The sequence below is a fragment of the Aphis gossypii genome, chromosome 3, assembly GCF_020184175.1.
Source record: "Aphis gossypii isolate Hap1 chromosome 3, ASM2018417v2, whole genome shotgun sequence".
Taxonomy (NCBI): Eukaryota; Metazoa; Arthropoda; class Insecta; order Hemiptera; family Aphididae; genus Aphis; species Aphis gossypii.
The window spans coordinates 41,334,916-41,350,952 of NC_065532.1; the positions used below are offsets into that span (position 1 = coordinate 41,334,916).

At 26.7% G+C, this 16,037-nt stretch overlaps 1 protein-coding gene and 1 long non-coding RNA gene across 2 annotated transcripts in view; one reads left to right on the forward strand and one right to left on the reverse strand.

Annotated features, from left to right (window-relative positions):
• Positions 1–222: 222 nt before the first annotated feature.
• LOC126550882 (uncharacterized) lies at positions 223–11,164 on the forward strand. The gene is made up of 5 exons (XR_007604938.1): positions 223–288; positions 3,188–3,281; positions 4,089–4,298; positions 10,763–10,990; positions 11,047–11,164. It is a non-coding gene; the product is annotated as an uncharacterized LOC126550882 (long non-coding RNA).
• A 2,476-nt stretch (positions 11,165–13,640) lies between these two features.
• Positions 13,641–16,037, reverse strand: part of LOC114123427 (uncharacterized) — a 38,445-nt gene continuing 36,048 nt past the window's right edge. The window contains exons 5-6 of the mRNA XM_050203425.1: positions 15,641–15,884; positions 13,641–14,433 (exon numbers count right to left, since the gene is read on the reverse strand). Coding sequence (XP_050059382.1) covers positions 14,333–14,433; positions 15,641–15,884 — 345 coding nt within the window. The 3' untranslated portion in view covers positions 13,641–14,332. The remainder of the gene's footprint in view (positions 14,434–15,640; positions 15,885–16,037) is intronic.

A 16,037-nucleotide genomic window follows, 5' to 3' on the forward strand; every position in this document is an offset into this window, starting at 1 on the left:
TTTTCGTAATATTTCGGCAAACAATTTCAATGATAATAATTATTAATTATACGTTATTTTAATAGGGTTCCTAAGCATTAATGTCAGCCGAACAAAATATTACAAAATCATTGCAATAATTGAAGACTGCGATCGAAAAAGTAAAAAAAAATCATAATAATTTTTAATGTCATCGTAATTGTCCAGTTATAAATTGTTTTAAATTTAAATGTATTTTTGTAGATATAACACATTTTCAAGCCAATAATAAATGTCCATAATACGAAATTATTATAGGTGATAATCGCGGTAAGTTATTAATTTATCGTTTATTAGGAAATTTATTTTTCATAATATTATCTTCGACGATTTTCTTTTAAACTCTGCACATACAATTAATGCTCATATTTTTTTTTATATACCGTTATTGGGAAATAACCTCGGGAAATAATAAAGATGCCAATATTTTACCAACCATGTATGTTTAACGTTAACGTTACCTAAAGCGCCTGTATAGGCTTCAATAGGATAATTATATTTGTTTTCGATATATATAACATTTATTTTGCAATAACCATTGAATTTTCACTCGGCTTAGTATAATAACACTTTGCCACAGTAGACGACACTGTCTGTTTTGATTACCTCCAAACTAGTTATTTATCTCATTCCTTATCCGACAGTTGAGCGTTATTCAATTTACACGCCAATAACATAATATCATTATTTAATGTATTACGTACACGATCCGATCTCGTGACTTTGGATTGTTTAGGTGGAGCTTTGTACTTTGGTGGCTGGCGGAGGCTGCACCTGTTAAATATTATAATAATCGCTTCACAATAATTTCCCGTGTTATTATGATCGAATCACTTACACAATGTTCGGGCATTGATTGATAACGTGAAACTTCCATTAGACATTCAGACTATGTACATTCTTTGTGACGACGCGTCTCAAAATTATGCACACTTATCATCGATATTTTAAATTAAGACAAAAACTATTAATATTAAGAGTCTCGTTTTCACATTTATTGCGATCCCGAGAACGAGCTTTATTCGTTTACCGTGTCTGATCGATTTTCGTTTAGAATTATTGAAATTTTATTACGTTTTTTCGGCGATCGATCAATTCCACATAAAATATTAAATCGTATTACACAAAATTTAAATTTGAAAACTTACGTACACTTAATTATTGTCTCATCCATAATCATACGTCCTGAGCAATGTGATGCTGTACATCGTTATATTTATCATTATCGAATATTCTTAGTAAAAGTGGCATATTATATATAGTTGGTTTTTACACCGATGTTTTTGCGTCTTTTTTTTCTGTTTATGATCGCGTTTTTAGATCTACGTACGGGATATATAGGGCACTTTAAAAAACTTTTATATATAATAAATAGACAGATAGCCACTCTATCAATTGGAAATTGGACACATGTGGTTCAAGTGGGTAGGTTTTAGAATTTCTGAGTTATTTTCTATGAAATTGAACGGCTAAAAAAAAATACTGTAAAATATACCACTAATCTGTTTTAGATTCTGAGCGTAGCGATTAATGTATTGATTTTACAATGGAGGTTTTTTTTTTGTATGAGTAAAATGGTTCCATTTTTAACTTTGAGAGTGGATTCGATTAACAAATTTAATCTAGTTTCTATATTTTAAATATAAAAATATAATATAATTCTACTACTTTTTTTTTTTTTTTTTTGTAAATGGAATAAACAAACAAAAAAATTAAAGAAAATAGGGCATTTTTACACTTAATCAAATTTTGATTAAACTGATTTCTTTATTCTATTTAAAAACGAATAATAACAGAAACCTGCAATTTTCACCAATTATTTTTATTGTAATTTTTTATACTTATATGGCGTAGGTATAATGTATATTTTAAAATGCTTTACCTTGAAAATTGAATATAAAGTTCTTTATAAGTTTCTGAACATAAATAAAAAAAAATACTACCTAAAAGCCAATTATTTTTTCTGTAACTCAAGAACATTTTACCGTAGATATTTGAAATTTTCACCAAGTATTTAACACGTTCAATGCCGCGGCCTATTCGCCGTACGTTACCGCGTCGCCGCAACAAATTTCCACCCGGTCGACTATTCTAGTATATTATGTTATTTGTCATATATTCCTGTTACACTCTGTATATCATTTTAGAACCTACACATATATTTTCTTATACTTTATAACTAATAATATTATTTAACTAATAACATCTAATAATACGTATTAACCGATAATATGCATTATATATATATATAGGTATATTAGAATTATACTAATAGTAATAAAAGCCACTCTGTCTCTACATCCGGGAAAAATTGAATTTTATAAATAATATCTTTAATTAAAATGTCAAGTAATATTTATTACTTTATTAGACGACGATATGCAATATATGTTGGTATTAAACAAATAAAAGGAGCTCCGTCTCTACATTCCGGGAAAAGTTGAAATAACAGGTGTATTTTTAGACCAAATATAAAACCAAATACACCATTCAATTAGTAATGTAATCACAAATGGCCAGAAGAAAAATTCAATACAATCAAACAACTCCAGCAAAAGTTATGAGACATTAAAGTCAATAACTAATTTGTCGACTACGTGTCGACAGCGGCGTCCGGGGCAATGCATATTTTGTCGACTACGTGTCGACCGCGGCATTGAACGTGTTAAATAGTATTTATAGATTGTATCATTTATTATAAAAGTATAGATAGTTTAAATTTCAAAATATTTTTACTTTTTTTGAGTTATTTATATGCATGCAAAATCTTAATTTTTTTTTTTTATAAATTATTTACGGGGTCAAAATTCTTGAAAGTTTACTACAAAATTCCACATAAGATGATTTTATATCAGTATATATTATCTTTTTTTATAATATGCATTTAAATAATATATCCTGGAATAGTTTCAATGTTTATACTGTGATACACAACCATATACGTAGACTTTTTTTTATTCGCTTGATGAACAATTTGTATGCATACACGCCGAGCGTCGCTTGACGTGCATACCATAAAATTATATTATAATACCGCCTAAATTAAACTTACTGTGTAAGTTTGAATAAAGTAAGACAATGATTAAAGTTTATTAGATTTTTTCGCACGAAGAAGTTTTTAATATTTTTGTTTTGTTAATTTCGTTTTTTTTTTTTTTTTTTTTTTAAGATCGCAAATTTGTCATTATACCACAAGATGTTATTGTGATCCAAAATCTAAGAACTCAACGACTTGGAGAGATGATAAATCGTACACTGTTTTGGTAAAAATATTGTAGTTGCTATATTATTTATCATAATATTAAATATAAAAAAAAAATATAAAAACGATAGTAAAAATAACGTTTTTTAATCAAACTTATATTGTTATTAGATTTGTTATTTATTTATCTAATTTATCAAATGTGACGTGTTATGGGTAAATATAAAAAAAAAAAACAATTTTTTTTAATACAATCCCTTGATGGTATATGAAATATATATATATATATTATGTTATTGTACATTTGTACGATTCTAATCAATCAATGAGAAAAAAAAAGTGATACTATTGATTTTATAAAATCAATATTAGATATTGATACTGGTACTTATCTATAAATAACATAATGCATTTTACCTATAATCTATAATGTTACACAGATATATGAACGCAAAATGTCTATCCGAGAGTTTTGCGAAAAAAAAAATTGATGTTTGACTCGATATTTATTATTTATACATATTTTATATATAAATAATAATAACATCGATACTGTCATTACGTTGAGAAATCTCCGGTATCCCATACAATATTTTGTCGTTTCTTTATATAGCAATATTATAATGGATTATGTATATTTTTGGCGTAAGTACTCGAGATCACTCGTTTGGGCGTAAAAAATGACGTCTTGACGGACCATGTTATTATCATTGTGAATTTTTTTTCCTTAACCGTCAAACGTGTAAATATTATATATAAACCACCGGTAAAACAATATTTTAATCATAAAATATTACACGGTTTTTTGCAGTATACATTCGGCAATTTTGGTAAATTTGATAAAGTTCTTCGCTTTTATTGTGTATAGGTACGATGAAACACGCCGAGGCGAGATCCAACTACTGGGAGGACTTATATACTTATAGGACTTACATTATCATCATCAGCGGTGATACTCAGCACGGCTTGAACACCAATGCATTATACCAATATCGATTTATTTTAAATAATAATTCATACACGTTTATGGTAATATGCAGGCGTTAAGGGCATACAATATTGATACGCTACTGGAGAAGTGAGTCTTTTTTTCAGTTATTTTTATATTTACGATTATTATATAATCGTTATACTGTTATTAAATGATTACGATAATATTGGTTGTTAAATATTAAGAAGTCGTCGGAGAACTTCAGCTATAAATTACTCGTATACTCGTCTAAATATATACCTATAATAATATGAAAAATATAAATCGCAGTGATTATTGTCATATTATTTTATATACTCATCTCGGTTTTATGTTTCTCCGACTAGGTACAGCACTATAAAAACAAACTTTATAATTGTACCTTTAAAACGCATAATACATTGCGAAAATTCGATCACAATATAGAAGACGACTGTTGGCGAATTTTTATATTTTACATTATGACACGAGTATAAAATATTAACATCAGTCTAAAACATTGTTATGACCGTGGTCAAAATTGGGGTTATATTTTATCGTCGACAAAATATTATGCGTAGTATATCATAGTATGGTATTTACATAATTCGACTGGTAGGTAGGTAAAAATACCCGAAGCGGGTAAACACCAAAAATATTATTGCATACCTGGTGTGTGTTATATTTACCCACAGAAAATTTCTATCCGAGAAATAAATAATAGTTTCAAGCTTCATAAAGCTATATTTTTTTCACGTGAGTTAGTATTTTCAGACTATAAACAGTGAGGGATGTACCGTATACACGATTTACATTACTATGTGACTGTACGACCAAAAAAAGTGTCTCAAATCTTTCATATTTGAGGTGATTAATGGTAGTAGAATTCATTTAATTACTAAATTGCTATTTATGGGAGATAAAAGTTATAAAAAATTACTGGTATTTATTTTTCAATTATAAAATAAACTAAATATTGATTTCGATATTTATTAATTGGAAACTGAACCACTTACTAGGAACCTTGTATTCAATTTCAAGCCAAAATACTTTAAAATGTATATCATATATAAGTGTAGAAATACTAACGAAAAACACAAAGAAACAGAAATATTTACATAACAGCTGTTTTCAATGAAATCGAATCTTTATTGAAATCTCCAAAAACATTTTACTTTTTTACTAAAACTTGTGTTAACATTTTATAAATAAAATACAATTTACAATTTACAATTTCTGAGATGTTTATAAACATTTAGATAGGTAATAATATAAATAACATGATAAGTATTTTTAGTAAGAAAAAAATTAAAATATTTATTACGAAGTTCATCATAAGCGGAACTATCAACAGTTAAAAAAATACACACACACAGTCCTAAGTTGTTAAATAAACGTTTGGAAGTTATATCACATTTAATCATGAAAATGTACAAATTGTATTAAAACTGAAAATTCTTAATATTTTTATTTTTGATAGATACCTAAAGCTGAGAGCTTTTTTAATAATTTCTAATTTTCCGGCATTTTTATGAAACTCTAATACTATTATAGAATACAGTAAGAATCATTATTGTTTTAAAACTGGTTGTAATAATTATTTTTAACGTTGTGTATTAAAGGATGTGGTAACAAATAAACTGGTAACGTATAGTAATAAAGGGTTGTAAACAGTTAAATGATAGGCATGAACGATCGAGCAGTATAGTAATTGACGTAGACGGTAGGAGAGTAGTGTCAATAGTAAGATTGCTACGAGAGGGGTAGTAGTCAAACTCTATAAGGAAGAGTTATGTTATTGGTATTAATTTAAGTTAAGTAGTTGCTATTAATTTAAACAAATTATAAGTTTAATAGTTTGTTTACGTATTTCAATCATTATTTCATTTGTGGCCATACCAAGTTGATGAACAACGTTATCATCTATTTCATAAGGTTTATTAGATAGAGCTGCAGGGGTCTCCAAAATTTTTTATTCAAGAGCCACAAAAAATATCATCATCTCTTAGCGGGCCAAAAGTTTATACACATACATTATAACAATTAACACATACAATTTTGAATTTTTAAATGTTAGATATATATCATCTCGCATATTTATTATCCTATGAGAGCCGCGGGCCGGTTAAAATTTGTTCGAGTGCCGTAGTTTGGAGATCCTTGAGATAGAGAAACAGACTATATTTTATTGGAACCGTTATCCTAACTGTTAGCGAGTGAGGAAACATTTTTGTATATAGTATATATATATATATAAAAAAAAAAAAAAAACATTAATATTAATATAAAATAGACATATTATCAGAACACAAATATTATTTATACAAATAATTATTTAATAATTACTACCTAAAAACTGTCTCAAAAATTTCTTGATACCATAAATATTCCTTTGAGACACAGCAACACACCAAAATATTAATTAAATATCATTCTTAGCATGTATTGTATATTATGTAGAACATAAACGTATTCGCCATGTTTTCAATTAATTTTACTTTGTCATTAAATTCTTTGAGTGGTTAATGAATAAATATTTTACAAGACACAGACGGTAATTGTAAATAAATTCTTGGTGCAATTAATACTGTTTGGTCTATATTACAGCGTATTGAGTATAGAAACCGAAATTTTTCTTCGTTATCGATTTCGATATTTTATGAGTGTAATATATTATGTGATGACATAATATTATGGTAGTGGTTTATACATGTTGGCTACTACATGATTTATGGCAGCGGTTCTGAACCTTTATTGGGTCACGGACCCTTTTAAGATATAAAACTATACGGGCTATCTAAGAAAAACAACCTTTGTTTTCGATTATTATTTAATATTAATAAAAAAAAGAAATCTTGGAAACACGCTCTGATGTATAGTGGGTTTCAGATGTACCTCTTCATTCGGTCATATTGAATAGGTAATGGATAATATTATATTATGTTAAATTATTCGATTTCAATGATGAATCAACGAAAACAGTTTTAGGAGAAAATGGTGAGTTGAAGTTGAACTTATTTTTTAATATTTGTCTTTTGAACAAAATCAACACAAAATATATGATTATTATTAACTTATAACTTAAACGTAAATATACCAAGGTAAATAATATACTGTAGAGTGTAGATAGTAGATAAGTAGTATAAATTGATTAAAATTAGTCTAAAACTTTTGAAAATAGGTATCATTATATATATAAAATAGTGTAAAAAAAAAAAATTGAACTTTAAACATTTATACGTAATATATGCAATATATTTTTGAATTGTGATTAAAGTAACAAATGTACTAGTAACTTTGCTATTATGTATTCAGACATATTATATTTTTTGAAAAATAAAAATGTTTTATTAAAGAAATTTTGAAAATTACTATCACACTTATACATTAAAACTGGTCTCGAATTTTAAATATTGATTATGTCATGCATGTACTTATATATTATTATATTATAGTATTTTTATGAGAGGTAACTAAAATTAATATATTATATAATATGAATCCATGTAATGCACCATCGATATCTACGTAATGTTTACTATAAAAATGGTATGCATTTTCAACTCCGGTGGTAGCTGATCTTTAGGGGTCCATGATATTATTTTAAATGAAAAAATTGAAAAAAAAACGCATTTAACTATTATATTTTATTAATCTAAAGTAGTCACATAGTCAAAATCGGAGGTTTTTAGATCACTTTCAAGTTTCAATGATTCAAATCCTCTGATCAGTCCATCAATTAATATTTCTTATTTGATTAAATTAATTATTATGTTTCTCTTATTAGAATATAATATAACTATAGTCTATACATTATGTATTTTAGTATTTTTATGTTTTCCCATTATATTTTATTTCGTCACGTGAGTCAATGAATCTCGACGATAATAATCGAATCGAAAAACATAGAATGTTTTACAATTTTAGTTATCGGAGTAAGCTACCGTGTGTTCATACATTTATGTATGCCATTTAAATACAATTAACACAAAAATTTGTGTATTAAAAAAAAAATAAACAACTGTTATTAAATTTTTCACTAACAGAATTACATAATATCTATGCATAAAAAAAACGGGGTTTTTACAACCAAAACGGTAAACAATACTATACTCCATTTTCCATTTTACATGTATTATAATATTATTATTATGTTCAAAACAGTTTAATTATTGTTCTTATAATCATGCGCCATTAAACGATTGAACAATACTAAGCGGGTTTATTTCAAATGAAAATTATATTGTTATTGTTTTCATTATTTTATTTTTTTATCCCGTTTTACTATTAATAAAACATCATCAAAAATCGAATATTACATTTATTATTATTATAATTTTTTTTTCGGTACACCAGCCGTATTTATTATTAATAAATAAATGTTTTTACCGAATTTATAATATTATCAATTCTATCAAGCCTCACAATTTATTAATTTTTTTTTTTTTAACATTCTTCTATTCTCTCGAGTTTAAATATATATGATATTGTATGTGAATGTGACGAATAGTAAACGGTCTGTGAGGTGTATTATGTTTTATTCTTATAAAATATTATAATAGCTTACATATATTATACGTAAATGTAATAATATATTTGTACAAAAACATAAAAACGCTTTTTAAAAAAACGGATTACTATAAATTGTATTCTATTAAACAGTCATTAAAAAAACTTCATCATTTAAGGTAACTCACTTAACAAACTCAACGCGTTTTATCATCGACTCCTACAATCATTAAAATTCTGAATTCAAGTATACTTACAAGACCAAATTTTTGAATTATCATATTTTTCATAAAATTCATTAAGTACTCACTACTGTCTTGTTTTTAATCGAACAAAAACTTCCTTCTATAATAATTACTGTTTTTAATCTGCCAGATGACACTGATGTATTTAAACAAAAATTTTAATTACCTGGTTGATTTTGAGATGTTGAACTTAACGTTCTTAAGATAATAGTTATTATCAATAAAACTATTCGGTTCTAAATTTAAACTGGTAAATACTTATCGATCCTATAAATTCAACCATAATTTTATAATTTTTATAAACACTAATAATCGTCTGTGAATAATAAGTAATTGATAAAAATATTTGGAATAGCATATATATGTCTTCATATCTTTCTAAAGCTTTTTATCGAGTTATACTATTCTTAGTATGTTTTGTTGAATTTACTTTTAAACTATGTAGGTATTTTTTTTTCATCTATATTATTTTATCAAAAACAATTTAAATATTGATTGTCATATTATGCCTGTCAGATACCCAAATCAGTTCGGGGAGTGTACGCCACATTAATTGTTCATAGTTGATTGTAAATGTTTACTTTTATCAAACTAGCTATAGTTGTTTGATTTTGATAAAATTAATATTTTTAAGCTTAAACCAGTTTAATAAATACAATATCAAATAAGGAAAATTGCTCGGATTATGTGACTATCTCGTGCTAAATTTAACAAAAATGATATTTTTTTTCTACTGGTTCGTACAAGTCTTCTCTGTAATATTTCTTTTCATAAAAATCCATACAATTTTATTAACATTTTTATATTTTTAAATCACTTACCTTTTAATTTTTCTTGAAAATCTCATATTCATTGTTTAAATTAAGTTTTAGTTGTATAATTTCTTTTTAAGACGTATCACTAAGGTAAGAAAATAATTATTCATTAAAAAATATACATAAACCTGGATAAATAATCACAGTAAGTGAATCGATGATACCTATTAATCTTGGTAGTATCAAACAAAGCATATTTATATTATAAATATTTTATAAAACTGTTCAAAGTATGAGAATTTAATGGATATAATAATGTTATATGTATATAATATATATAATATATATGTACAATTATTACTTAAAAGGAAAACCATTTAAACACGGAAAAGCGTCGGGTGAAACAATATTAACTGCTTCGTGTAGAAATTATTTGAATAAATGACGTACCATATTCTGCTTCATGACTGATAATTTGTATATGTCTGTGCGCCACTAATACAACAACTGTTGTATCAAAACACCTTTTTGATCTGAGCTCTTAGAACAAATTAACGATTATAGTATTAAAAAATACTTATAGGTAAGAATATTATTTCTAAGTAATAACATGGATTTTTATTAATATTACAATTTTGTAGTGAGTAGTGAGTTATAAGCGTTTTACTTAAAGCTTACACAAAGACAAATACTTAGAAAAAAATGAGAATCTTTGAGATACAGACAAATCGGATAGGTATTATATATTATTATTCTATGATTCTGTGAAAATCAGAATAGATTTATCAGACAAATTATAGCGTCGTATTCCTCTCTTGTGAGAAAACGCATTTTTTGATATCATAGAAATGTCAACTTCATTGAATAGATCATTATTGACAATAAAAAAGTTCAGTCACTAGTTGTTAATATATATAAAAATATGAGAATATTATGATGGCTATGTTTATTTGAAAATCAGTTATTTATAACATTAATATATTGTTATTAATATTTTATGACTTATAAGAATTTTGCGAGTATAAAATAAATACTAAACTCAAATATCATATCTATTTTACATTTAATACGTAAAATGTTTCAGGTTAAAATCTGCTCGTTAGAATTTCCATTTAATTGTAACCACAGTTTCAAAAAAAAAAAAAATCCTTTACTAAACAATTTTGTCAAAAGAGAAAGAACTCACAAAAGAATAGCTCACCTTGGAACAAAACTAGTAGTTGATCGTCACAAGATACAAAACACTCCTAGCCTTACCTTGTTTGGGTTTAACTTATACAAATGTCTATGTATCTAAAAATGCAGTTTTAAAGTAAGTATACTTTAAAATTTCAAAACTTACACTTTTAAAAAAATGAAATGTTACAGAAGAATAGGTGGTGGGTACGTTTGGTGAATCACCCACAGTAATATTATTATCGTTACACCGCTGAATGTAAGACGAGTTGTATGGGTACTCACCGAAATTCACGTACCTAATGCACTTAGCACTTCACTGCGAAACGCGTTTGTTGTACTCTTAGAATTCAACAAAGGCGTCCTCGTTGGACCACATGTTATATTATACTTACCTACTGGAGGTAATGGGTACGTATAAACTATTCCAGCATTGTTGTTAGCGATTTAATCATAATAATAATTGAAAAATGGCTGATAATGCAGTAACAAACAATTCAATAAGTGTCACACAAAGTCTCATATACGCTCAACAATATACCTTATAATAAAGAAATTCGTATCAAGTGGAGCATTGATAAGGTTAGGATAGATTTCTTTTATATATATAAAAAAAAATAAATGGTTTCTGCGAACAGATATTCCTTATTTTTAAAACTTTAATTTCAGTGAAACGTTTTTATTTTTTAACTATGAAATTGATTATCGTATTTCTTAGATTTGCTTACTAATTAAATATTATTCCTTTACGTTTTACTACGATTAAAAACCTATTTTTAGCTCTCATAAAGAGTTTCAATATCTAAAAAAAATAATATGAAAATTTGTTTGTACGAGTACCTATATATATATAAGAATATAACAGTATTAGAAATTAATTAAAATTATTACAATTTTCAATCGTAATATTTATAAATAAATATCATCACCACTCAACTACGAGAAAAAAATACACTGTTTTTTTTTTGCGTTAAGTCGATCAATTGCAAATATATATATATATATTTTATATTTTTTTATATTAATCATATTATATAAAACTAAATAAACAATTGTTTTTTTTTTATTTTGGCAGTTATATAACAGTTTAAACTAATTTCGTATAGCATGATACGATATTATAATGTAAAAAAAAAACCAACATACATAAGATATCCTTTTGCATTCTAAATCGTATAAAATATAAAGTAGCATGTCATGATAGTATTATTCATGTCCGTTTAGGGTATTAAGAATATATTTTGTCATGGGATGATACGGAAAAAATTTCAACCATCGGAATAGAAAAAAAATAATACTCCCTAATTTGATGCCGGACAAATCAAAATAAATCGACAACTAGAGATGTGAACACAGCACTCTGACGAACGGTCAATATTTGTTCATCTTTTCGGCGTCACTTAACTGTACGGTAATATACTGATGCTGTATCATTATTTATGAAGTGTTACGATGTATATTTTAAGTATGGATTTTTAAATCCTTTCACATACTTATTCACATTATATAATCATACAATTTTTATAATGTTCATCTTAAAATCAACACGTAAAGATGTGAAAACTATATGCAGTGTGCATTTGCATTTTATACATCCAAAGTGTCTATTGTTAGACAAAATATGAGTTTTTATTTCTCGAAGACGTGTACACTCGATGTTTTTTTAGATTTTGTAAAGAATTCGATTTCACTAAGTGACTACTATGCCATATAAAATATATAACTTAATTGAATATATCGTATAACGTGTAATATAATATTTTATTTTCGTCGTTGAACGTACACGGTAGTGTTTAATAAAATATGACGCAGAAGATTATTTTATCGTTAACCCTGTGGTATTGCAAGAGATATTGAACTTTGAGTCTTAAGAAACTATAAGGTCATGGTTATAAACTTAAATATATAATTTAAAAATTTCTTGTATTTCCTTATAAATTAATTAGTTAATCTGGGTCACCTTTATTATTTATCATATTAGACTTTAACCCAAGCACTTACTATCCGATAGTTTTTGTCTTTCCTGAACATTATCTTGAGCTATTAAAACCCGTTAAATCGTTTTTGTAGAGTACAAAAATGTATTCGTATCATTTAAATTTTAAATAAAATATACTAAAAACGCTATTTTTAATTTATTATTTCTAATAATGTATGACAACATATGTTTTTTGTAAATACTTAAAAATTCTTAGAAATTCAAGTTTGTATTACCAACAAATATATATATTTATGTATAGCTTTTTATTATACCGATTATATCTTGAGATAAATATTTTTTATCTGGAAATTAAAATTAAACGTAAAATATTAATCAAATGTCTAAAATAAACTCCTTATAAGCATTATAACTCAAGATAAGTGTTTTACTATGATGTGTCAGCTGATAAAAAATCCTTCAGTATGAAGTTTCACTAACCTCTTTAATAACGTTTAACAAAATAACTATTATATTATTTATCTACAAGAAATCAATAGATCGGTGTTCAATATTATTTAGGGTACATATTGATCCGATCAACATTAAATATGTGTATAACTATATATTATATACATTGTATCAAACGATATTATATTACGACACGAGTAGATTATATTGTTTAAAAAAACAGTAAAAAACATTAATATCTAAACGCTCATTAAAATGTATTATTTGTAACAAAACTACCTACTCTGCGTGTTCCCATCAGTCGAGTTTCACGGTTTATGTACGCAACAGCATTTAGGATACAGCAATGACACACAGGTAACATAGGTAATATATTATGATATATAATTCAAAATCATTTAAAAACATCAATTAATTGGTTTTTATTTCAGAAAAAACTTGAATAAAACACGAACATTAAATAATGTATATATTTTTACAATATATACTGTTACACAATTAAATGGTTTTTTGGAAAATACAATATCGCGGTTAAATCCTATATCAAATGTATAAATCTTAATACAGTTTAATGTTTTTGCAATCACGTATTATTATGTTTATATCGTATAATTTTTGTTATAAAGAAATGCACGTCGTTTTCGTATTTATTTTTATTACCGATTATGGATGGTTATGGGGGATGGTGGGGTGGTAGAGGGGAGGCGAAAGCTCGCTATCGCTTCAGCGCTTGGCCTTGCTTTAGTTCAATCGCGCTGTGAAAGAGAAGAAAACATTTTAAACAAATAATTAATATACTTTCGATTGATACGGTTGAATAGAATAAAGTCCAATTCACGAGACCTTCTAGGCATCCACTCCGATACAAACATAATAACATCGCAAACGATTGACCGTGTTCATATATATATATATATATTATATATTATATATATATATATTACAATCATAATATATAAAATCGTTACTCTTGTAAAATACTTATCAAACACGACGACGACAACGACGACAAAATAAATCGTCCGTTATAACATGACGTAATAATAATAATGTCGGTGTGTTTGGCTATTGCGTGTAAGAATCTTAAAGCTATCTTAATAGAGATGGTGCTATTCGAATGGCTACATAGGCGACCAATACGAACACACGTCCGGTAGCGAAACGATCAGCTGAACTCGCCTGTGGTCCACCTAAAAACGTTACACAAGGTGTAAGTATATGAAATAAAAAAATAAACAAAATATATTATGTACAAATCGATTTATGGGAAATCATTTTAATTGAGTTGTCGCGATGTTAGATTGATAAATCGATTGTAGGGATTTATATAATATGTATATTTTATAATTTTTTATATTATTACGAGTTAAATTATTATGATATGACTGCAAAGCATAGACAGTTATTACTTATTAGTAATGAACAGAAAATAAAAGTCTTTCGCGTTTGTTTTTCTATTGAAAAATGTTTTAAAATGAAACAAATCATGATAAACGTGGATAAAAATAATTATATAAATTTTAAGGAAAAATGGAAGATTGGAAAATATCACCAAACCAATGAAGTGATTGAAGACAAATAGAACAAGGAGACATATGAAAATATGTGTAGACCCTCAGACGTACGGTAAGAATTTTAGGTTAATAACCACTTTGTTGAATTTTCAATCACAGACATCCCAGATTGTCTGTAAATAATTTGATTTTATAATATTTTGAAAAAATTTCCATCTCTCCGAAATTCTAGTACGCGCATGTTTTAATTTGTCAATAATTATTAAATAAAATGTAATACCTAACCTTTATTTTCTATAGATTTTCATTTATCATAAAAATATTATTTACTATAATATCACAATTTCTATAGAAGAAAAATGTATCAAGTATTAATATTCAAAACAAAATACATTTCAGTGCGATGACTGTTAATGTTTAGATGGAATGATTGCATTGAAATTTGAAGATTTTTGCCTTAAAAAACATTTAAATAAAATACAGTAAACGAGTTAAATTTGATTATAAATAAAAATTATCATTAACCGATAATTATCAAATAATTATTAAAAATGTATATGGAAAAAACAAAAAGTTTTTCTTTGATATCTTTGGGGTTTACGGTCCATCGATTATGAACTACAGTTTCACAGTGTATATATAATCTGATAAATATCTTTTAAAAACGTATTTGCGTACATCGAGTATCGATTCGTGACACGTTTAGTTGTAATCGAAATATTCGGTATCATCCAAACATATCGATATAATTTAATAATAAAAATGATATTTTTTATTATCTCGTCAAATATAATTGTCCCAATCATTACAACAGACTTTCATATCTCTGTCCTATGGTTGTTAGTCAGGCAAGGTGGATAGGGGTAGAAAGTATACCACTTACCCGATCTCAGCACTGAAGTAGGACTAATCATCTGGGCCAGTCTGGGCGAGTCATCCATCAGCTCAATAACTGAGTACTTTTTGTACAACATAAATTGATTGGACTCGCAGCGAACCGTCATCCGACCACCCGGGAAGTATTCGCCGTGGGTCGACAACTCCAGCCGTGATCTGCTGGTTTGTAGTCCGTCATCTTCGTTTGTAACCCAAGCCGTCGTCTTGGCGTATTTCGTAGAATTCGTCACCTGAAATGAAACCACGATTTGAAACAAATTGCTCTATATGTTGATATACATCTATTGTTTTTTTTTTTATATATAATATTATCATTCGTCGTCGTTTTTACTACATTTTACACCGTTTATATAATATCGTGACAATGTATATTGTGTGGTATA